Source organism: Urocitellus parryii, chromosome 15, assembly GCF_045843805.1.
Source record: "Urocitellus parryii isolate mUroPar1 chromosome 15, mUroPar1.hap1, whole genome shotgun sequence".
Taxonomy (NCBI): domain Eukaryota; kingdom Metazoa; phylum Chordata; class Mammalia; order Rodentia; family Sciuridae; genus Urocitellus; species Urocitellus parryii.
In genome coordinates, this window is record NC_135545.1 from 27,279,542 (window position 1) to 27,304,538 (window position 24,997).

A 24,997-nucleotide genomic window follows, 5' to 3' on the forward strand; every position below is an offset into this window, starting at 1 on the left:
CAGCTACACAGGAGTCTTAGGCAGGAGGATCAATTGAACCCAGGAATTTGAGACTGGCCTTGGCAACCTAGTGAGAATCTATCCAAAAAGAAAAGAAGGAAGGAAGGAAGGCAGGTAAGTAGGTAGGTTGATTTGGCTAAATCTACAGAGGTAGAACTGAGAATCTGAAGGGTTATTATAATCTGAAATATTTTATGCGAGTGGAGTGAGTGCTTAGTAAGTCACAGTGTATCCATTTAATGGAAGGTTACACAGCCATGAAGATGATTAGAACACTGCTAAAATTTAGAAACATTTCGACAATAAAGTATACATTGTCTTTAGTGGATACAGTCTTTTGGAATATCATTGTGTCTATTTCACTTTTCCATTGGTTATTTAAGAATTTAGGTCTTGTAAATTTAAGTATATAAATTTAAATACCCATTTTAAGAAATGTTAATTGGTGAAGTTAACTTGATGCTATATATTTTCAGAGAAAAATGTCTTCCTCCTTTTTTAATCTTAAAGGAATATTTATTTTCATCTTCAAAAACAGCCAGGAAGCAAGCTGTGTGCTCCCTGGCGAGGCTCTGTTGGTCACATAAGGCTTTTAGCAGTGTTATTAATGCAGTCTTTCCAAGAGGAAGTCAGTGTCCTGAAGCAGGTTTGCTGTGTTGAAGTGCCTGGCGTCTGAAATGAACTTTTGTTTTAATCTTAGTATTTTTGACTTCTTGACACATTAGATTAAGTTTCAGGGTGAATTTAGTTCAAAATTCCTGAATACCTCTCTGTTCTCTCCAGCTCACTAAGCAACGCTTTAGAGAATAACCATGCAGATAGATGGAATCCCAGTTAACAGTGGCCTGCTAGACCGTGCCAAGGGAGTGAGAATGCTTGTTGGTACTTCAGTCCTTCATAGCTTTTCTTCTACCTACCCCACCCCCATATTCTCCCTCCCAAGTGCAAAAGTCTTCTAGTGGGCTTTCGCTAAGAAAATTCATGCAAAAATAATTTGGCATCCCCCCTCTCCTTTTTTTTTTTTTTTTTTTAGCCCACTGACAAGGAACTGAGAGAAACCATAGCAGTGCTGACAGCTCAGCAGACGGCTCTGGAAATTGTCGTCAACATGTGCTTCAGTGAAGGTTTGCTCCCAGTTGACATGTAGACCTTTCCCCAGGGCGGGCCGGGCCGGGCAGCTTCCAGGGGATTTCCTTTGGCATCCAGCTACAGGTGGTCTGCACTCTTCCCAGATCCCTCTGACGACGAGTGGGAGGAGCTCTCCAGCAGTGACGAGAGCGATGCGTGCATGGAGAGCTCCTTCAGTGAGTGCGGGGGGCAGCTGCTGTCCCCACTCTGCCTCTCCCATGAGATTCACTCCGCTCTCACCAACTGCCTCGTCCCGAAGAAGGTAAGCCGCCTTCGTTCTGGGCTCTGACAGAGTGTGGGGAAGGCTTCAGAGAGCTGTGCATCCTGTGTGCACAAGCAGTGAGCACACACTTCCAGCTTGAACAGAACCAGCAGGCCTGGAAATGGGCCAAAAGATCACTCTTTCTTGATCATCCTCAACATTTTACTTGGAACAATGTGTAGACGTTTCATAAAGAAATCGTGTGTAACATGACGATCTCTGACCTTTGCCCTACTGCCTTTTTTAAACCTAGGTTTTTGAGAAAACTGCCTCCCCAAACAAGGTTGCACTTGACCTATGTTCAAGGAACCCTACGTGGAAACCTTTGATTAGAAAGTAAGAACTTTATTTTTTAATTTTTTTTTTTTTTAAAGAACTTTTCTTTTTCAAAAACGTTGGTCATGGGATGGGGCTGTGGCTCAGTGGTAGAGCGCTCGCCTAGCATTTGCAAGCCCTGGGTTTGATCCTCAGCACCACATAAAAATGAATAAATAAAATAAAGGTATTGGATCCAACTACAACTAAAAAATAAATATTAAAAAAAAAGTTGGTCAGGGCTGGGACTGTAGCTCAGTGGTAGAGCACTTGCCTCGCATGCATGAGGCCCTGGGTTCAATCCTCAGCACCACAAAAATAAATAAATATATTGTGTCCATCTACAATTAAAAATATATTTTTACAAAAAGCTGGTCATTATGTGAAGTGTTAGAACATTAAATAAAGATTTCTAACCCCTCCCAAGACCCAGAAGTTCCTTATGGCTCAGGAAACGGTGTACATCAGAACCCTCTGTGCGTGAATAGTTTGATTGGCAGATTAACAGCCCACTTTACAATTCTTTGTGACCTGCCCACGGACCCCCTTGTACTTACAGATATTCCCGTCAGACCTTGAAGCTTAGGTTAAAAGTTAACACTGAGTTCTGCTGGGTAAATTTTAAAGAGGCCGCATCATTTCTCTCCCTTTGCAGAATGAACACTATTCAGTGTAGAGCCCTCGTGTGTCTTCAGAGTCTGGTGTCACTCCTGGATGTGGACCATCTGGGAGGAGTTCCAGCCCTCCAAACACTCGCACAGCATCTGTCACAACTTCTTTTTTCTCAGCCAGGTAAATATTTAGGAATTGATCAGAAGGACTACTGGGACAGAGCAGAATTTGTAAGGGGAAGACCGTGGACTTTGTGATTGTGTGTTGTTTAATCATCAATCCTGCAGAAACCTTCCCAGTCACTAGCAGGCGTGTGTTTACAGTCACCAGTGGTGAGAGTCAGACCAGGCGTGCCAGCAGGGATGGGGGGTGGGGGGCGGTTTTCTTCTTTATTAGAATTATAATTATTTCCAATTATGTCAGGACAATTAAGGCTGAAATCATATATAACATCAGGTCCTCATTAAGATATTTTGGCAATTCTGTATTTTTTTTCTTAATTATAGGAATTTAAATTTGACTGGGTAATACATACATTGTATGTGGAACAAAATTCAAAAATTATTAGAGGATGTAAAGTGGACCGTGTTACTCCTTTGTCCCAGGTGGTTTCTCTCCCAGAATCAAGTCACCATTTTCTTATATTTGGTTTCAGAAAGATTCTCTGGGACACTTGGGGAAAGGAAAGAGGTGGGAAATGGTATAAAATCACACATAATTCTGCACCTAGCTTTTATCAAACCCGTTTCTCTCTCCAAACATTTTTGCAGTGTAGGAATTGAATCTTTTAATTTACAGGTCTCTGATAATGGATTAATTTCATTTGTACTCAGAAACCTAGATAGGGTAACATACCATGGTTAAACTTTTTTTTGTGTGTGTGGTACCAGAAACTGAACCCAGTTCCTTGTATATGCTGGGCAAGTACTATACCATTGAGGAAAATCCCAAACATATATATTTTTTAATTTAACAGGATTTAACTGGTCCAATAATGAATTGGGTAGCCCTTAGGACCAGTACAGATTCTGTAAGACTCCCTTATTGTTTTTTGGCACCAGGGATTGAACCCATAGATGCTTACCCCCCAAGCCACATCCCCATCCCTTTTTATCTTTTATTTCAATAGAGTGTCTCACTAAGTTGCTTAGGGCACCACTAAGTAGCTGACTTTGAATTTGTGGTCCTCCTGCCTCAGCCTCCCTAGTCACTGGGATTACAAGCGTTCTTCTCCATCACACCTGGCTGATTAAGTGACCTGTCTGTACCGGGTTTGATACATGTTCTTTTAGCAGATTTCATAGTCTATTATAGTAGAATCCCATTTTAACTCCATCTGGTTCAGCTGGAGTTGCTCACGCAGTCCCTCTGAGCAGTGGCATATTGAGAGGCTTGTCAGCCTGAGCAGGCCCAGCAGTGACTGTCGCTTCGTATTTCTCTCCCAACCTTCATAGAGACCTTGCATGTGGTAGGGGACGCTTTCACTGACCTTTGCAGGCATTCTGCTTCCCATCAGTCCAGCAAGATGTCCCGTGGGGTGGGAAGGAGGAGCCCATATTGCTGGTGCCCACAACCATCCACCCATTCTTATGGTCTGAGCAGAGGGCAGGACTGAACAGGGAAGTCCCCAGCCAGGGCCTCGGGTGAACAGGCCATACCCCAGACTTTTACTGCTTCCAAGCCCTGCCCAACCCTAGATCTACAAGCTGCCCGTCTCTTGCCTCCAAGCCATTTCTCAGTCCAGTCAAGGTGCCCCAGTCCCATCCCCAGCAGCAGGAGGAGTTTGTTTCAAGTGAAGTAAATGCACCTGCCTCAGCCGGACAGGAACACTTCGATGTGTTTGTCCTGGCTTGTCTGGCTGCGTGCACTCATTGAGCTGCACATTCATCAATGCACAGACCACAGGAAAACCACACCAAGCTGAGTCCTGGAGAAGAAGGGAGTGTTTTGAATTGTGGGGAAATATAACTAAGCACTTTGATCTTAAATTAATTCCAGTTTCATGACTTTTCGTTTTTGTTTTTTTGTGGTGCTGGGGATTCAACCCAGGGCCTTGTGCATGCGAGGCAAGAACCAACTGAGCTATATCCCCAGCTCCATCTTTAAAAGAATAACAATAATCTTTTAAAAAAAAGTTCAGAAATATGACGTGCTGCTAGGTTAAGAATGTTTTAATATTTCCTGAGAGCTATAATGTTATTTTTATAGAAATCACCTACTGCAGGTCACTGTCACATCAGTAGTTTTGAAAAGCTCCCTATCTAATGATGTGGGCTCCATTATTCCCAGTGATTTGTAATTTTAATTGATCTCCCGTGTATGAAAGGGTTTGGATTGCAAACAGGGAAGGTTGTTGCTGGGGAAAGATTGCCATTAAAATGTCTCTGGACTGTCCCCATTGCTCAGAGTCTATCCTTGTATCCTATCTGTGGCTTTTGTATCCCTTAACATTGGTATTCAGAGAAATGGAATTAAGAAGTTGTTCAGAAATAATAATAGAGCTGGGTGCAGTGGTACACACCTGAGATCCCAGAGCTCAGATGAGGCAGGAGGATCGCAAATTCAAAGCCAGCCTCAGCAACTTAGTGAGGGGCTAAGCAACTCAGTGAGACCTGAAAGGGCTGGGGTTGTGGCTCAGTGGGTAAGTGGCCCTGGGTTCAATCCTTGGAACCAAAAACAAATAAATAATAATAGTTGTTATTTGTTTTGGAATAGCAGTAAATTTTCTTAGAATGAAATCTGATTTAAAAAACAATCACACAGTATTGAGACAAGATATTATAATGTAGTCCTTCTAAACCTTTGGGATTTATTAAATAATGTAATCCTAGAGATTCTATATAGATACTATAAACCGTTATTGGAAAAGTTTTGGTGGAGAGGACAGGCTAAATTTCTCTACTTAGAGTTAAAGGTATGAGGTTCATATAACTCTATCTAACTTATTTCCACGCCCCCCCCCCCCAGTTGAAGATGGGCACGGTAACTTTATTTATTTATTATTATGTAGTACTGAGCCTGGAACCCAGTGCCTCACGCATGCTAGGCAAGTGCTCTACCACTGAGCTACAATCCCAGCCCTTCTTTTTTTAAAATGTTTTTTTAGTTGTAGATGGACCTATATTTTTTATTTATGTACTTATATGTGCTGCTGAGAATCGAACCCAGTGCCTCACACTTGCTAGGCAAGTGCTCTACCACTGATCCACAATCCCAGCTCTTCCATCTAACTTGTTTTAACTTTTGGTTTTGGTTTTGGTTTTTGCAGTGCTGGGGATCAAACCCGGGCCTTGTGCATGCTCAGCAAGTGCTCTTCCACTGAGCACTACAGCCCCAGCCCTAGCTTGTTTTATGTTTGATACTAAAATACAGAATACAGACCTGATTAGCTACAAAATTTGTGATTCTCTGTACATACCTACATTATATTTGTGGCTGACATCAAGGATAAAAAGTGTTTTTGTAGTATCTTTGTCTCCTTCATTAAAAGCTGTTGATTTTCAAAACATCAGATCCTTAGCTATGTCGTGTCTTTGCATTGGGTCAGTTGGTCAGTTTTGCTCCATTACATGAGTTCTAAAATCATTTAGGGTTTTCTGTTTTCCCAGATTCTGGTAATTAGAAAGTTATTATTTTTTTTTGTTAGAATGGTGGTATCCCATGTAGGATGCCTTTTCAGAATGCTCAAAGTAAGTCTGAAAAACTCACAAATACAGTTTGCTTCTTGATTACTCCTACGCTGATTATTTACCTACATTTAGACCTGCTACACATTCTTAGATATTGCGTAGCATTCTTGAGGGGAAGGACGTTTTGAATTAACCTCTTGTCTAACTTTTGTTGTTTACCTAATTTCCCTGACAACACCATATCTGTTGACCTTTTACTGAAAATTTAGCTGAAAAGCAAGGAGGTTTAAAGTGCCTTCCCCAAATCTGGATATTTGGCCAAAAATATGAATTAAATAAAAATTGCCTAAGCATTTTCCGTAAAGTGCAAATTATACATAATGTAAAATGGTGTTTAGTTCAGATTATCATTCTAGATCTAAGATAATGTTATTTTCCTGAGAAAGAATGAGAAAAGATTGAATCTGAGATTTGTTTTTGTTTTTTATTTTTTGTTTTTTGTTTTTTTTTTTTTTTTACTGAGTAAGTTTATCATGACACAACTGTAGCTTAATTGTTTTATGTAGAGTTTGTAAATTTTTAGGGCTACTCTTGGAGCATTAAACCAAGAGCCAATATGGTAACTTCTTAAAGTTAAATAGTAACAACCTCACATGAATTTTCAAGAGCCTATAATAGGTGCCAAATGTTGGGAAATATACTTTATTGTCCCCTTTTCCTGGAGAGGAAGCTGAGATTTAGAAAGGTTATGGGGCCTCTTCAGATCATTCATGGTTTGGCATATGTTCATTGAGCACTTACTTTATGCCGTTCACTATCTAGGTCCTAGGAATAGTGGTCTGAAGAGTTAGGCAGGGGCACTTGTTTGTGGAGCTTGCATTCTGACATAATGTTTAATGTAATTTCAGCTATAAAGAAAACATTAACAGCAGAGTGGTGTGAAGTGCTGGGCTCAGCAAGTGCAGAAGTCCTCTCTGAGGAGGTAACATGTGACCTGAGACCAAAGTGAAGTGGCAAGGGTCACATAATGTCAGGCAGGACTTCATCCCCAGCCCATCTGATCCTAAATCTATCTTGTTCTGTGGCCTGTGATAATTACAGGAAATCCCCTACTTTGATGCATAATATATATCTGAAAATGAAAGGACCAAAAAATTTAATAAGCTTTAAAGTTTGTGGGAAGGAGCCAAGCATGGTGGTGTCACCTATAATCCTCTTGACTCAGGAGGCTGAGGAAGAGGATTGCAAATTTGAGGACAGCCTCAGCAACTTAGTAAGACCCTAAGCAACTTAGCAAAACCCTGTCTCAGAATAAAATAGGCTAGGGATATAGTTCAGTGGCAAAATGCCCCTTGGTTCAATCCCCAGTGCCCCTGGGGAAAAAAAAAAAAAAATTGTGGGAAGTCACCTGTTTATCTCTCACCCAGGCAACCTAAAAGGGGGTCAGGACTGGGACAGGGTCCCAGGCACCACAAGATTTCTATTGCTATATGACAGACTATCCCAAAATGTTATAGCTTAAAACAATAATAATCAAGCTGGGCATGGTAGCTCAGGAGTTCAAGACCAGCATGGGCAACATAGTGAGATCCTGACTCAAAAATCCAACAACCAATTTGTTATTTCACTGTTCCTCTGGGTCGCCCATTTAGGGTACCATGGACATTGTTTGTCTCCATTGGTGTCTAAGGCAGTGAATCTCGATAGAGACAATTTTGCACCACCACCTGCAGGGATATTTGGCAGGTCTGGAGGTATTTTCGATTGTTACAACTTGGAAATTGCTAGTGGAATCTAAATTATTTAGTCCAGGGATGCGATAAACTTCCTACAGTGCACAGGAGACCCCTGTGCCTATATGACAGAGCATTAGTGGTCCTGTCCTGAGTATCCGTAGTGCTGAGATGGAGGAACACTAATCTAGGGCCTCTGCTGGAAACCCTGAGGGCTCAGGGCCACATCATCGGAAGTTTTTTACTCGTTTGAAATTTGGTGCTAGAACTGGGAGGCAGAACACCCACAGATGACCCCTTCATGTGACCAGGCTTCCTCACAACATGGTGGCCCAGCTCCAAGGGCTAGAGTTAAGGGAGAAGAAGGTCATAAAAGCAAATGACTTCCATCTGACACACACGAGTCATTCGCTTTTAGGCCCCATCCTGTCATTTGTATGTTTCGTTTGTTGAGAAATCAGAGTCCTACCCAGACTTAAAGAGTAGAATAACAGACTCCACATCTTTATCAGAAGTGGCAGGGCTCCAGGAGATCACGCAGAACTGGGAATACTGCCGTGGCCATTTTGGAAAGTACAATCTATAGCACTAAGGGAATTGCTTTCCTTTCCTATAAGAGGGGACAGGGAGCCAGCTTGCTGCGCGACCCTCCCTGGCCTGTATGTGGCTGTGTTGGCACAGTTGTTTATGGCTGCTCTTGGGTCTATCCTGCATGGCCAGAAGGAACAGCTAGAAAGAAGTGGTGACAAGGAGCAGGAATGTGAAGGAGAAGGTGGGTCTCTGCGCAAGCAGCAGTTCTTCCCTCCGCTGTGTCCTCGGTGGACAAGGAAGCACTGGACAAGGAGGTGACTGTACCACAGGTGTGCCCAGCGCCGTGACGGGGCTCTGCAAAAGGCTGGACCCAGTTCACGGCACTGGCTCAGGCTCATCATGTGCCAGAACATGGATCACATGAAACCCAGAGCCCACAAGTCAAGGACCGTCTGTGGGACACACCCTTGCTGTGACAGTTCCACCAGGCCCTAGCTTGTCATTTATATGTTTCATTGTCAGAATTGGTGCACACTGTACATCTGGGCTTAAATACCTAGATTATTTGTATTAATCATAGCTGATGAATTTACTTAACATGTTCTGTTTTGATCCTGTTTCTTTTTCTACAAAATAGCTTGTCCTGGAGAAAGAGAAGACTTACATTTTATCTTCATGTTTTGTTTGTGTTTTAGATTTTGCCAAACACGATGACTTTCTAGAAGCCATAAGTGGTGCCTTGCGGGCCCTTTTACAAACAATGGCCTCCAAGAACATTTCTCAGGTAGGGGTTTTAAGCTTTTTTATGTGAAACTTAAGAAGATTCTGTATTATGAAGGTGAAATTAACTAATTTTTTAAAACCCTTATTTCTATTACAAGAGTAATGTACAATCTTTGTAAAAAGAAAACAGAAATGCTTGAAATAGAATGTGAAGCAATACACACAGGTGCTTTTTTTATTGATTTAAGTTCTTGTTGGATACATATGTTAAATATTTTCTGAATATTGTTGGCTTTTTTTTTCTCTTTTCCTTTTGTGGTACTGGTGATTGAAGATTGTGATCTTAGGGTTTTTAAAATATGGATTCATATTTTTCTTTCATGCAAAAACCAATCTTTACATAATAGGAATCCCTTCAGATTGGTTTCTGTGTCTCTTTGACATGGACTCTACATTCAAACCCTAGATTTTTTTATCATTTTTTGCTTTTTAAGTTAAAGAAAATGTCTCAGACTCAAATTGTAATTTTCCTGCTTAAAACGTGAAAATATTTTTCTAAAAGCCCTGATTTCTTTAGTGGAAAACTGAATTTTGGGGGGTTTATGGCCACCATGTTGTCATCACTTTTAAGCGTTTTTGTTGAAATAGCCAGGGAATAGCAAAATAAAGTTCACACTGGTATTTCCAGGTTAAAGAAGAAGGGTATGGTGTTTTGCTGTGTGTGTGTATGTGTTTGTGTGTGTGTGTGTGTGTGTGTGTGTGTGTGTGTGTGTCTGTGTGTGTCTGTGTCTGTGTTGGTGGTGCTAGGAATGGAACCCAAGGCCTTGTTCATGCTAGGAAAGTGCTGTACCTGTACCTCTGAACTACCTCCCCACCCTAGAGTACTGTGTTTTAAAGTTGCTTGAAAGAATTCTGTGTCTGCTTATAATAAAGTTAGCTGTAGTTTTCACTTTTATAAATAAGGGGGGAATATTACTTTTGTGTGTGCTTGTGTGTGTGTGTGAGACAGAGAGGGGGGCAGGGATTAAAGTAGGCATGCTCTACCACGGAGCTACATCCCCAGCCCTTTTAATTTTTTGTTTTGAGACAGGGTCTCACTTAGGTTGCCCAGGCTGGCCTTGAATTTGCAGTCCTCCTATTTTAGGCCCAAGTAGCTGAAATTATAGGCATGCACCACTTTGCCCAGCAAAAAGAAATTACTTTTTTGTTAGCTTTGTTTTTTTCTTTTTTAACACCCCTGGATTTAATTTAAAAAAAAAAAATTTAAAAACCATGAAATAAAAAACAGAATGATAAAGACTAAAAAGGTAGACTATACTAGGCACGTGCTTTACCACTGAGCTATGCCCCAGCTTTAAATATCTTCTCTTTTTTTGTGGTGAAACATCAAATTTGCTGTTTCATCCATTTTTAAATGTACACTTCAGTGGTGCCAAGTGTGCACTACTGCGTACCCGTCACCACTGTCTTTACACGTTTTTCACTTTGCCAAACTGAAACTGAACCCATTACGCACTGACTCCCTTCAGCCCCGCTCTCTGGTAACCACTGCTCCCCTTTCTTGTCTGTGACCAGGTAGTGTGGTTCACTGCTCCCCTTTCTTGTCTGTGACCAGGTAGTCTGGGTGTGGTTTCTCCATGATGCAGCTGGCACATATCGGAATCTCACTCTTTTTTTTTTTTTTTTTATACACTACTGGTGATTAAATTCTGGGGCATTCTACCACTGAGTTACACTGGCAGACTTTACTTTTTCAAGATTTTGAGATAAGGTCTCCTAGTAGTGCAGCTCTGGGGCCTCCTTTTCTCCAGGGACCTTGTCTTTGATCCCTCTAAAGCCGCCCTTTAGAGCAGTGCTACCCAAACCTATCAGAGTTTAATGGGAATGATGTTTTACTATTAAATATAGCAGGTGTTATTGATTTCATGTTAGTATTGTATTCTTTATTATTTAAAAAGGTTTCTTTGTATGTTTGAGGATTTTTTCCAAGGACATAATTTTGGGCCCTCACTTTTTATGAAATGGAAATACTGATAATACATAGTCCGCCATATGGCTTTTGGTGGGGATCAGATAACCTTATAACCTTATAGGAATACAAAGTGTTTATTGATTTTTCCATATTGTACAGGTATCATTTTCTGCATCAGTCTGATAATTAAAAAAAAAATTACTCAGTTTATGCTCAGTTAATGGTAATCATTCATACATATTAAGATCTTGAATTATTAGGTTAGTTGTTGTAGTCAGCTTTTCATTGCTGTGACCAAAAGTCCTACCAAGAACAATTATAGAGGAGGAAAAGTTTATTTGGCACAGCATGGTTTCAGTCCATAGACCGCTGGCTCCATTGTTCTGGGCTCAAAGTGCGGCAGAACATCATGGCAGAAGAATATGATGGAGGAAGGTGGCTTAGAATATGGCATCAAGAAGCAGAGAGAGAGACTCCCCTCACCAAGGACAAAATATATATATATATATATACCCCAAAGGCTAACCTCCAGTGAGTCACCTCCTCCTGCCACACCTTCTGTGCCTATAGTCACCACCTATTGGGATTAATGCACTGATGAGGTTAAAATGCTCTAGCCCAGGCCTTTCACTGCTAAACTTCTTGCATTGTCTCACATATGAGCTTTTGAGTGTTCAAACCGGAAGAACTCTGACTCTCCCAAGCTTCGCAGGGAGAAGAAACCAAGAGCTCGGTTTGCTGAGTGCCAGCAGCCCCCCTAGAATTCAGCTGTCTTGCTTCCTGTCCGTTCTTTACCTTGTTGGTTTGTACACATTCCGCAGCTTCTTCACGAATCACCTGGAGTGGTGCAGCTTGTCTTTATGATTCACGGCAGCCTCGTCCGAGCCATGAGGAACCTGTAGTGCTAGCGTAGTTGTTGTTTTGGTCACCTTCTCACTGCTGGGACCAAGAGTCCTGACAAGAACAGTGTTGCCGCTTTTGACTTATGATATTTTCTGAGAGCCTGGCCCATAGTCTGTTGCCCGTAAGCAATGCCCATGATTGAGAAATGAGTATGAGATTTAGAATTTATAAATTTTACAAATAATAACTAGTGAGTGTTTTACATGCATCATTTACCCCTGTCACAACTGTGATGAAGACTTTTATCACCCTCATTTTACCGATGGGAAAATGGACTGCCAAGTGGGAGTGAAGCTAGGATTGGAGCCTGGGGTGTCTGGCTCCAGATCCAGGCTCTTCATCACCTCCCTGTGCTGCTTCTCACCAAAGATTGCCCATGTCCCGACAGTCACGCTCTTTCATGGTCCTTGTGCCTAAATGTGTGCTCATGTTAGATTTAACTCCTAGGCACAACGGCGCATATCTGTAATCTCAACAACTCAGGAGACTGAGGCAGGAAGATCACAAGTTCAAGACCAGCCTGGGCAATCTACAAGACCCTGTATCAAAATTTTTAAAATAAATAAATAAATAAATAAAGGGCTGGGGCTGGGGTTGTGGTTTAGTGGTAGAGCCCTCTCCTACCTTGTGTGAGACACTGGGTTTGATCCTCAGCACCACATAAAAATAAATAAATAAAATAAAGATGTCGTGTCCCTCTATAACTAAAAAAATATCTAAAAGTAAATGAAAAGGACTGGAGATGTAGCTCAGTGGTAGAGTACCTCTGGGTTTACTCCTCAGTATTGAAAAAGAAATTATCTTAAACTGAAAATTACCACCACTTGGTGGAAGCACTATGTAATCTCAGTCTTTAATACTTTATGACAAAACGTATTAAAGTTCTTACCTTGTATAGGTTCAGCCTATTTTTTAAAACCTACGTGATTCTGTTATACTGTCAAAACCTTTATGATCAACATTAAAAGGGAATTAAGATCTCAGTCTGTGTACATCTGGAATGAAAGTCTTCAATGAAACTAATAGGACCTGAAGCCCCTCTTGTAGATTGGATAATGACAGTGACATGAACGGGCTCCTCTTAGCTCAGAATTGCCAGCTGTATTTGGGAATGATCAGAATACATAATAACTTCTCAGCCAGGCGTTCCTACCGCTCCCGGCGCCATACAGCTATAGAAGAGATGCCATCAGCCCTGGCTTCACGTGCTCCTGGATTTGGTCGAGTCTAACCCTGGGAATGCTCCTCTGCTCTTCCAACAGTGCATGACACCTGATCAGCTGATGGCCTTCTGCAAGGCAGGCATTCACAGTAGCAACATCGGGGTCAGAGTGAATGTCGTTAGCATTTTAGGAATCACAGGCAGCGTCCTCGCCAAAGAAGCTGGTACACTTGAAACTCTTAAGGTAAAACAATTTGCTTCTAACCTAAAATGTTAAAATTTTAGAAATGGAAGAAGTGTATCTGTTGGTGTAGGATTTTTAAAAACTTCTGTAGCATGATGAGAAGATGTCATATCAGAAAGTTGCTAAGTTATATTATTAGAATGTGCCCTTTGGCTTGCTCTAGCTACGGGTATTAGCTAAGTGTGTAAAATGTTGAGCCTCATTTTGTCATTTAACTTTACTCTGGAGATACCTTTTCAGTGAAAGACCAATTGCAGAATTTTTAAAGATGTTATATTTTCCTGCTGATGAAAATCCACCTAATACATTTCTGAGAAATACAAATAATTAATCACTCCACAAGTTACAAACAGCTACTCTGGTAGCGCCAGCACACTAGGAATTCACTGGACATGTTTGCTTTCAGCACTCCATCTCAGCACAGTTGCTCAGGAACTTCCCTGCTAGAGGTACGGCATCACTCAACAGTCAGCAGTAGTGATTCTTCCTTTATCCTCAGTATTTCCTGGAACTTGGAGCTAAAGCTGGATTCTGTTCACATGAATTGTTTTTAATAAGACGACTTCCTAGGTGGTTCTGTGTGCTTTGTGTTACATTCTAGAATATGACATGTCTACACTCTCTTAGAGGTTATGTAGACCTCATAAATTTAGATGAGAAAACTGAAGCCTGGCGAGGTTGACTAACTGTCCAGCAGTCACCCTGTTACTTAGGGCACAGCTGGACTTTGGGCTCAGTGTCCTGAGCATTTCTGTCCCCTCCCCATAATGCTGAATTGCACACCATCCTCGAGGCATAAAGGGTGATGCAGAGTAGCCAAAGTAGAGTGAGGTTACCCTGGGACAGTCCTTTGCTAGCTAATCATGCAGGGAGAAGGAAAGAATGGATGCTAAAAATCAACAGTAAATAAAGCAAAATGAGATGAAGTGTTGGGTTATTTTTTTAATTATCCTAATGCTTTTTACATACTTTTAAAAGCAGATTTTTTTCATTACAGATAAGATTTCTATGTATTTTAATATCATAGAGAATTGTATTTGAGAGAGGGAAAGGGATATTTAATAATTTTCAAAATCAATTTTTCATATATCATTTATGGGTCTTCATTCACTTTACCTAGGAACCATAATATGTTTAGTTTATCTTGCTGGTGTTATAATTGGTATATTTATAAGTATTTGTAAAGTGTTTGGTCCTTTAAAAGTCTTCATTTCTCCCCTGGTGTTTTATGGAAAACAGTGTGTATGAATCATTGCCTCATTTGAAGTTAGCGTTCGTCTGGAGGCTGACCTTAGTCATGTTGTAATGTGTTTGCTGTTTCCAGACCATTGGGCACTTTCTGCTTGAGGTTGCCACCAAAGATCCTTCCCTTGTGGTAGCAGGAGAAGCTCTGGATGCTCTCTTTGATGTTTTTGCAGATGGTGAAGAAGCTGAAAAAGCCTCTGTTCAAATTAAATTGTTATCAGCTCTGAAAGAGTTCCAGCCAGTCTTCAAGATGAAGGTGTGTAGCTGTCTTATATGAGTGCACGGGTCTCGGCATTCTCTGGGAAAGAGGGTGTGTGTAGTTAGCACCTTGCAGTTTAGAGGCCTGTGCCTGTCGAATTCCTGTAAATCTCAGTGATTAACATTGCAGTTCATCCCCAGTACTTTGTGAAATGCTTCTTGACTGAGTCATAGCTCCACACTGACTGTTGAATCACTGTAATTGGAGCCAGAATGACATCTGACAAGCTCCTCATTTCTTTAACACGTTAGTACTGTTAAAGTACTTTATATAGCCAGGAGTGGTGGCACACGCCTGTAGCCCCAGCTACTTGGGAGGCTGAGGCAGGAGGATTGCCAATTTTGAGGCTAGTGTGGGCAGTTTGGCAAGACCCTAGCTCAAAAAAAAAAGTGTTTTTCAAAAGGACTGGGGATGTAGCTCACTTATAGAAAGCTTGTCTAGCATGTGTGATGCTCTAGGTTCAATTCCCAGTCTGCAAAAGGGAGGGGGTCTTCATATACATAAATGCTGTAGTTTATAGCTAACAAAGCACTTTCATGTACATTTTAAATGTATTTCATATCATACAGTACATCAAATCTTGATTTTGGAAATTTTCTTTTGAAAAGAGGCAAACTCAAAAGTCCTCCTATCCTGGAGAATGTAGCTATTACTACCTTTATTAGCAATTTTATCTATTTATTATGTTTATCACAAATAACAAACCTAACTTTGAATCAAAAATAATTTCAAAAACCTTTGTGGGGGACAGGTAGGGCAGCAGCCAGGATCTTTGTGTATGTGTGCATGTGGGAGCGCTACAGATTGAACCTAGAGCCTCACTCATGTTAGCAAGCACCTGCTCCTCCACTTTGATACACCTCCACCCTGTAGGCATTTTAAAAATGAGTTGAATCACGTGTCAATTTTTTATCTAAATTTCAATTTTAAAATTATGTAATTCTGAAAAAATACAAATATTTATCATTGTATATTTTAGGGTGTTTTTTTTTCCTTTTTCATAGTGCTAGGGATCAAACCCAATGCCTCAAGCATGCTAGCATGAAATTCTAGTACTGAACACATTTCCAGCCCAATATTTTAGATTTTAAATTAGACATTTGCTTCTGTCTGTTCAATCTATTGTTCAAATTGATTTATCTACTTAGTCTGCTTTGCTGCGGTAATTACATTTCTCACTATTTCTTTTCTCAAAGGTATAGAGCCCTAATGAAATTTTTTTTGTTAGCTGGAAGGCTAACCTACAGTTTTGGGGTTTTGTTGTTTTTTGTTTTACAGTGCTAGGAACTGAACCCAGGGCCTCGTACGTGCTGGGCAAGTGCTCTACCCCTGAGCCACATCCCCAGCCCCCACCTGCAGTTGCTTATGTGAAGCCCTTTTGTGGGAAACCAGCCACAGTTGCATTGAAAAATGTTTAGTACCTATTTAGCCTCAAGTTGCATTTAAATATAATACCACACATTCTATTAAGAACTTCAATAGAGCAGTGTTTCTCCAAGGTGCCCTCTTTTTCTTTTAAATACATGTTTTTTAGTTGTAAACGGACACAATACTTTATTTTCATGTGGTGCTGAGGATCAAACCCAGTGCCTCACGTGTGCTAGGCTAGTGTTCTACCTCTGAGCCACAACCCCAGCCCCCAAGGTGCCCTCGTGAAGGTACCAGCAGCACCAGCAGCACCAGGTCCCTTGTTGGGAATTTCCAACCCCACCCCCAGACCCTCTGCATCAGGAACTCGGTGGATGGCCCACCAACCCATTTTTTTAAACAAACCTTCTGGGTGATACTGTTACACACTAGAACTTGAAAGCTATCTGTCCAGACCAGAGGGGAGACATGTGTCACATGCTGTAAAACTCAGTTTTTTAAAGTCTAGAGTTATTTTTAAAAGTCTTGGTTATTTTTGTAACTATAATTTTAAAGATGTACATTTTAAGTTATCTTTATTCTTCATGTTCTGTGTGCTGTTTACCTTGGAAGTAAAACTGTTTTACCACATTCTTGCAACGGTCTTATTCAAAAAAATGATTAAATAAACCCCAAATGAAATACTTTATAAATAAATTTTTTTTTCACAGATACGAAAAGAAGGGAGAGGTAAATACAGTCCAGATCAGCTATGTGTTCTCGACAATGTGAAGATGAATTTGAGAAGGTTTGTTGCTTATCAAGAAACTGTTGAGAAAAGACTAACTTCTTGAACCATGGGAAGAGAGATCCGGGCTAGAGGATGGAGCTCAGTGGAGGGCACTCTCTTAGATGTGCAAGGCCCTGGGTCCCTCTCTCCCCTGCAAAGAAGAGAGAGGGGGAACGACAAGTTCTTCCCCAAAGTATTTTTGGCTGAGAATACTAAAGAGATTCCTTTATATGTTTCTTAGAGGCCTTTTTTAATGCCTTTATTCTGAACATTAATTTGAGGTTCAAATCCTGTCGGAAACTCCTGGTTAAGCCTTGAGATCCCCGAGCATTTCTGGTGTGCTCACTGTTGTCCCCAGTGTGTTGTCATCACTCAAAACAAAACATGGAAATGCAGCTCAACCTCAGGTGGAACGAAACCTCAATTTCATTGTCCTTGAATTTTGCAAGAAAGGAAAGCCCAGATCATTGCTTGGGTATTTTATTAAAGCCGGTATCACTTTATATTAGCTGAATCTATAACTGAAATATGAAGACAAACTTTGCAAAGTATTTTTTGGTATGAAGTAGTATGTACCAATTATGAACTTTTGTGAAGAAATTAATGAATTGTGTTTGTATGTCACCCTCCAAAGATTGTACTGATGAGCTAAATGAGGTGATCGCCATCCTCTTAAACAGGAAGGTCTGATCAGCTGTTGTTTTGTAACACTGCCCCTTGATTTAATTTGATAATAGAATGAGAACTGGTAGAAAATATTTTTGAATAAATGACTTTTTAATTGAAAGCTTTTGTGTCTTACAAAACCTTTTTTACAATCTTTTTTTCACCAAATATTCCTATTCCTGAGTGGTTTGCTTGCTAAGGAATATGGCTTCAAATATATGAGACCTGAAAAAAGACTGACAGCAGGACTTTCCAGTATTACCTCTCAATATCCTTGAATGACAGTGGGACAACCGGGGATTGAGGTGGAAATTTCGATGCACGTCATTGGGAGGAGCCCGTGGCGCATCTCCGTCACCCAGCCATTTGCCGGATCAGAAGAGTCGCCAATGGAGATTTGAAAATTTATCCTTGATGTATATATATATTTTTTAAATCATCCAGAACAGTACCTTAGAAATACACAGCACTGTAAGTGTGGGGGTAGGAACTCCGTGGTGATTCTTTGTTTTAGAACTTTTTTTTTTTTTAAGATTGAGAATCTTGCTGTGTGGTTCAGGCTGGCTGGGTCCTCATGGGTTCAAACAATTTTCCTTCCTCAACTTCCCGAGTAGCTGGGACTCTAGACAGGCTCTGCTGCACCTGACCAAGGATTTGGGGGTTTTTATTTTTTTAACTGAGTGTAATTTTTCTAAGCGTGTGTACATTGTGTAACACTTAAATCATGTTAAACATTTATTTTCTCAAGCATTCATCATTTTTTTTATCTTAAAAACCTATGAAGTCCCTTCTTCTGGCTTTTTGACATGTTAGGATGCAGTGTTGTGTTATCTGTAGTCCTCTGCTAAGCAGGGGCACACCAGAACTCCCTGCTCCTATCTGATCAGCCTTCCCCATCCCCCTCACCCCTCGACTCTCCACAGCCTCTGATGACCACCATTCTGCTCTCAGATTCTATGAGATCAACTTTTAAGAGTTCCACATGAGATTATGCTATACTTGTCTTTCTGTGCCTGGCTTATTACACATAATGATCTCCAATTCCATCCATGATGTTACAAACTACAGGATTCCTTTCCATACTTTTTTATGGCTGAATACCATTCCTTTGTGTATATATAGCACATTTTTAATTATCAATTGATGGGACACTTAAGTTGTTTCCATTTCTTGGCTCTTATGAGTAGTGTGGCAGTGATCATAGACATGCAGATGTCTCTCTACCATACAGGTTTCATTTCCTTTGGATATATATATATCCAATAGCAGGACTGTTGGATCATGTGGTGGTAGTTTTTGGTTAGTTTTGTTTTTAGTTGTTTGAGTAGCCTCCATACCATTTTTCCATAGTGCCTATAGTAACTGACACTCCTACCAACGGTGTGCAAAGAAGGGTTCCCTTTTCTCCATATCCTCACCAGCACCTGTTTTTAGTGTTTTGAGTAGTACCTATTCTTACTGGGGTGAAGTAATTTTGTGTTTTTACATTGCCTGATGATCAGTGATATCTTGTCCCCTGTTATTGGTCTTTTCAGGCGTTCTATTTCCTCATGATCCAGTCTGGGTGAGGTATTTACGTGTCTAGAGGTTCGTCCATTTCTTGTAGGTCATCAAATCTGTTGGCACATGGTTGTTCATAATAATCTCTAGTGATCCTTTGTATTTTTGTGGTGTCAGTTGTAGTGTCTTGCAGGAAGCCATCCGTGAATTACACGAGGCTTTTCTCTTGGTATGGGAGCCAGGGAGATTTAGGTTTGGCATCGCACGCTATCTGTGACTCTCCCGCAGCAATAGATTGCCCAATGCATGTGATCTTTATCTCCACTCTGCTGGGAAGATCCCTCATAGTAGCTCCAGAGATGGGTGTGACCCATTGGGAACTGGACAGCCCACCTTTAACCTTTTTTGCTGAAGAACATTCTAAGGAAGGCCTTTGAAGTTTCCCGATGTAAATAAAGCAGGTGTGGGCTCCATCTTGGCCAGAGTCTAGAAGCTCGATCCTTCTGATTGGCTTGCCCACCCTGCCCCCACTTTGGAAACTGCTTTCTGTGTTCTGTGATATTTTTTATCCTTCTGTTTCTCTTGGCTTTCATTTCTCAGCCAGCCCATTCCACCAAGGGAACCCCGTTTCCACTGCCTGTGGAGGGCACAGGCGAGAATGTCTCCCTTCTCATCTCTGATTTTACTTATTTGAGTTTTCTCTCTCTTTTTAAAGTCTAGCTGAAGATTTATCTATTTGTTTATCTTTTTTAAAAAAACAGCTCTGTGTATTACTAATCTATTAAATTACCTTTTTGGTCTCAATTTTTTTTTTTTTCGGTACTGGGTGCTCTACCACTGAGCTGTCACAGCATGCCAGTACTTTTTTTTTTTTTTATTTTATCAGTGAATGCTAAGGCTGCCTTGAACTTGCAGTCCTCCTGTTTCGCCTCTGAGTAGCTGGGATTATAGCTACTCAGGAGTTTCTGCATTTTTTACATAAACATTGGTTGCTATGAACTTCTTAGTACTACTTTTTGCTGTATCCCATAGGTTTTAGTATGTTGTATCTCCATTTTCATTTGTTCAAGAAAGTTAAAAAATTTCATTCTTGATTTCCTCCTTGATCTATTGCTTGTTCAAAAGTAAGTTAATTTCCATGTATTTGTATAGTTTCCAAAGTTTTTCTTGTTAGAGTTCTAGTTTTTTTTAACATTTATTTTTGAGTTATAGTTGGACACGATATCTTTATTTTATTTATTTATTTTTACATGGTGCTGAGGATCGAACCCAGGGTCTTGCACATGCTAGGCAAGCACTCTACCACTGACCCACACCCCAGCTAAGATTTCTAGTTTTATTACATTGTGTTTATAAACAATAGTTGTTATGATTTCAGTTTTTAAATATTTGTTGAAGACTTGTTTTGTGGATCTATTCTCTTTTTTCCCTTTTATTTCCCCCAAAGCTTTATTAAGGGAAAATTGAAGTATAATAAAACGCACATTTGAAGTATGCAGTTTGATCAGTTTTGACCTGTTGGTAACCAGTACAATCAATATAAAAAGCATTTCCATTACTTTTGATCTGTCCTTCTTGAAGAGTGTCCCAACACTCTTCTGAGTGTTCCTCAGAACGCACATGAGGAGGTACGAATTCTGCAGTTTGGTGGAATGTTCTACAGAGGTCTGATGGGTCCATTTGGTCTAGGGTGCAGTTTAACTCTGCTGTTTCTTTGTTGATTTTCCAACTGGATGAGTCCATTGCTGAAAGTGGGCTGTTAGAGTCCCCAGCTATTACTGTACTGAAGTCTGTCTGTCATTTTAGGTCTGTTAATAATTGCTTTCTATATATTGGGGTGCTCTGATATTCATATATTTTTAGAACCATTTCCTCTTGCTCACTTGACCCCTTTATCCTTATGTAGGAATCTTGTCTCTTTTTACTGCTGTTGATTTAAAACCCATTTTATTTGGTATAAGGGTGGCTACACCTGCTTCCTTTGGGGTTCCATTTACAGGGAATGTCTTACTCCATGACTCCACCTCCACTCTGTGTGTGCCCTGAGAGGGGAATGAGTTTCTTACAAGCAACGTAGAGTTGGGTCTTATTTTGTTTTTCTCCATTGAGTTATTCTTTCTTTTAATTGGAGAATTCAATACATTTAGATCCAAGTAATTATTGATAAGTAAGGTCTTACTACAGTCATTTGGTAACCTGTTTCTGGCCAAAGATAATTTAAATATTCCACCTGCTATAGCATGTTTACCCAAGGAGGTCAAAACCACTACTTTACTTTTTTTTTTGCCTTTAAATGGAAACGCTTGGGGCTGGGCTTGTAGCTCGGTGGCAGAGCGCTTGCCTCTCGCATGTGTGAGGCACTGGGTTGGATCCTCAGCACCACATAAAAATTAATAAAATAAAGGCATTCTCTCCATCTACAACTGCAAAAAAAAAAATAAAAATAAAAAATAAGTAAAATGGAAACACTTTATTTTCAAAGAGAATTGATATTTAAATGCCAGTCACTTAATTACATTTCTCTTTTTGCAGTTTTATCTTTTTGTCTTTATTTAGTCTTGAAAAGAAATGCCTTTGAACCATGGAGATAGGGGAAGGTCTTATCTCTTCAGTGTTCCTGTTTACCCAGCTCTGTTGTGGGCTTGCTCCTGCCTTGTTGAAATTGCATGGGCCAATACTGATTGGATTTTATCCATATATAGAACATCAACAACTTCAGAACTCTCTGCCACATCCAGAAATCCTGTGGTAAAGTTATGTAAGAGTATTTTAAAGCATTTACTTTGGAAGGTCATTTTATAAAGAATGAATCTTTAGTTTGTGTGAGAATTCTTTTTTTTTTTTTTTTCTTTTTTCTTTTGAGACATCTGTCTCACTCTGTTTTCTGAATTGGCCTTGAACTGCCTGCCTCAGCAACCTGAGTAGCTGGAATTACAGGTGCATGCCACCACCATGCCAGGCTCCATAGTGTATATTTAGTTCAGATATTTTATCCCCTTCAAATAAAGTCTGTCCTTGTCTCTATCTTGTTAATGCTTAGATGTGAGTCTTCTGTTTTAAGTAGACTATGACACTATTAGATTGTCTGTCACCAAGATAATTCTGCTCCTTCGGATGCCTGTGCCCCAAGACTTGGAGTGTTGTAGGAGCACTGCAAAGTTGTTAGGTGACCTGAGATGTACATGGTAGTAACAAGGTCTGTGATTGTTATGGTGTTTCTTTTTTCTTCTTTTCATTTTCTTTTTTCTGTGTGTGTGTGTGCTGGGGATTGGACCCAGGGCCTCGTCCATTGCTAAGCACACACCCTCACTCTAAGCTACACCCCTATCCCTGGGGCAGCTTCTTGCTAGACCATGCCCATGTCTGTACTGAATCCATACTGAACTGTGTTCCATAGCCTACCTATTTTCAGAACCTTATTCTCCTACCCTATCCTCAATCTCATTTTGTGAGCTCTATACCTTGATAATCAACTCTTTGTTGTTGTTGTTGAGGTGGTTGTTATGCTGGGGATTGACAACACAACATGCACAGGGCTTTGTGCATGCAAGGCAAGCACTCTACCAACTGAGCTGTAATCCAAGCCCTAATAAACTCATTTTTTATCACCATGATGAATTTCTGCTGCTTGTAGCCAAAACCCTGATTAGTAAGTAGCATTCTGGAACTTTTTCAGAATACATTCATATCTTAGTCTGTTTCGTGTTGCTATGACTAAGTACCCAAGGCTGGGTAACTTTTTAAAGGAAAGATTTACTTAGGTTCAAAATTATAGTTCAGATTTGAGGGTCTGCGTCTGGTGATGGCCTTCCTGCTAGCAGAGTCCCAAGGTAAGAGACAGGGAGCAAGTCTGAATTACCTCTTCAAGGTCCCACCATCTCCTAACACTAACTTTGGGAAATTTAGTCCAATACAAATTTTGGCAGGTCAAACCACAGCTAAATCATAGCAGTCCACCTATACATACATACATTGTCATGGAAACAATGTTCTGAAAATTGGCTTTTTTTCCCCCCTTTAACAGTAATTCATGGATGTAATACACATGAGAATCATGTTTAGGTCTTAGGATGGATCTTTTTTCCTTGAACACTGGAAATTACTTCATCTCTATTTGCTATTTTGTTACATCTTAGCTTGATAAGATTGAAGTGAACTTGTTTTTCTTGGCCTGTTCTTGAGACAGCACTTTGAAACATTCTTTTGAGCCTTCCAGCAGTTTAAAGAATGGAATCTGGCTGGGCTCCATCCATTGGGCATGCCTGTGATCCCAGGAGCTCAGGAGGCTGAGACAGGAGGATCATGAGTTCAAACCCAGCCTCAGCAATTTAGCAAGGCCTTTAGTCACTCAGCGAGACCCTGTCTCTAAATAAAATACAAAAAGGGGCTGGGGATGTGGCTCACTGGCTGAGTGTACCTGAGTTCAATACCCGGTACCCAACAAAACAAAATGTCCTCTTAAAAAAAAGACAAAAAAAAAAAAAATTATACACACACACACACATCAGATTGGGGATGGAGATTACATCATAACAGAGACTGGTCCTTCTCAAAGATCACCTGGCTGGCCTCTCTTTCTCACTTCCCTTCCAGCCTCTGCCAGAGGAGGCCAGCTCCACCCCTCCACCCCCTGCTTCCCTGACCCTGCATTTCAAGGTCCCCTGGGTGCTTCCTGTGTCAGCACTTACCTGCCTTCCTTTCTGTGAATTTTTCTACATTTTGGGCTCCTCCCTCCACGAAGCTCCAGATTGGCTCTGCTGATTTCCCTTTGGGTCACACTGCGGTCCTCGGCCTGCTTCTGAACTCTTCATGTTCCCCAGAGTCCATCCTCAGGCAGGGTCCCCTTCCCTCTCACCCCACTTGTTCTCCACGGTGTCCACTCTAACGCCTGTCTTCAGGGACCTCCTACAGTCAAGGACTCCAGAGTCCATGTTCCAGCTCGGCTCCCCGGAGCACAGCACAGAAAGTCCTTCTAGGGGCTGGGCTCAGTGGTAGAGCACCTGCCAGCACTCAGAGCCCTGGGTTCCATCCTCAGCACCCCATAAAAATAAGTCAATCAAATAAAGGTATTGTGTCCATCCACAACTGAAAATATTAAAAAAAAAAAAAAAAGTCTTCCAATGCCACTGGGTTCTTATTCCGAGTTATCACAGGAATATACGTTTTTTTTTCTGAACACTTGAAAAATGCAATAGTGTATTTGCAAATTTCCTCATTCAACATTTGATTTTTTTATAAAACAAATATTGCCCCCCATTTTACCTTCTCTCCACATTGGAATAAAAATAATCTATTTTGGGTTGGGATTGCGGCTCAGTGGCAGAGTGCTTGCCTGGGTTCGATCCTCAGCGCCACATAAAAATAAATAAGATAAAGGTATCTGTGTCCATCTACAACATACACACACACACACACACACACATACATATACACATATATGTATTTGAAAAAAAAAAAAAAAGGATGATCTTTTTCAAACCAGGCATGTGGTGCATACCTGTAATCCCAGCAACTAGTGGGGCTGAGGCAGGAGGTTGGCCAAATTCGAGGCCAGCCTCAGCAACTTAGCAAGACCCTGTCTCAAAATTAAAAACTTAAAAGGGCTGGGAATGTAGCTCAATGGTAAAGAGCTCCTGAGTTCAACCTCAGTACCAAAGAAATGATGATAACCCTTTTCAACTTTTAATCCAAGTAAATCCACAATAAATTGCATATATTCATGATGTACAACATGATATTCTGAAACATGTAGAATGGTAAATTCTTTGTGGAATGGTAAATCAAGCTAATTAACATATAAATTACCTTACTCATTTCTGGTGAGAACACTTAAAATCTACTCTCTAAGCAATGTTCAAGTACATGCTATATCGCTGTTCACGGCAGTCACCATGTTGTGTAACAGACCCCGGGAACAAACCAGTAACCTTTTTGAAATAAACTTTCTTGCTTTTGCATTGTAGCTGTCAGTGGTTC

At 40.6% G+C, this 24,997-nt stretch overlaps 1 protein-coding gene across 2 annotated transcripts in view; it reads left to right on the forward strand.

The window, feature by feature from the left end:
• The window catches only part of Heatr3 (HEAT repeat containing 3), a 32,092-nt gene extending 14,456 nt beyond the window's left edge, over positions 1–17,636 (forward strand). The window contains exons 8-15 of one of the 2 annotated variants that reach the window (XM_026392294.2): positions 1,034–1,124; positions 1,233–1,390; positions 1,644–1,726; positions 2,361–2,497; positions 8,906–8,994; positions 13,071–13,214; positions 14,539–14,715; positions 16,797–17,636. In XM_026392294.2, coding sequence (XP_026248079.2) covers positions 1,034–1,124; positions 1,233–1,390; positions 1,644–1,726; positions 2,361–2,497; positions 8,906–8,994; positions 13,071–13,214; positions 14,539–14,715; positions 16,797–16,919 — 1,002 coding nt within the window. In that variant the 3' untranslated portion in view covers positions 16,920–17,636. The remainder of the gene's footprint in view (positions 1–1,033; positions 1,125–1,232; positions 1,391–1,643; positions 1,727–2,360; positions 2,498–8,905; positions 8,995–13,070; positions 13,215–14,538; positions 14,716–16,796) is intronic. The other variant, XM_026392295.2, reaches the window with a different exon arrangement.
• The last annotated feature ends 7,361 nt before the right edge of the window (positions 17,637–24,997 follow it).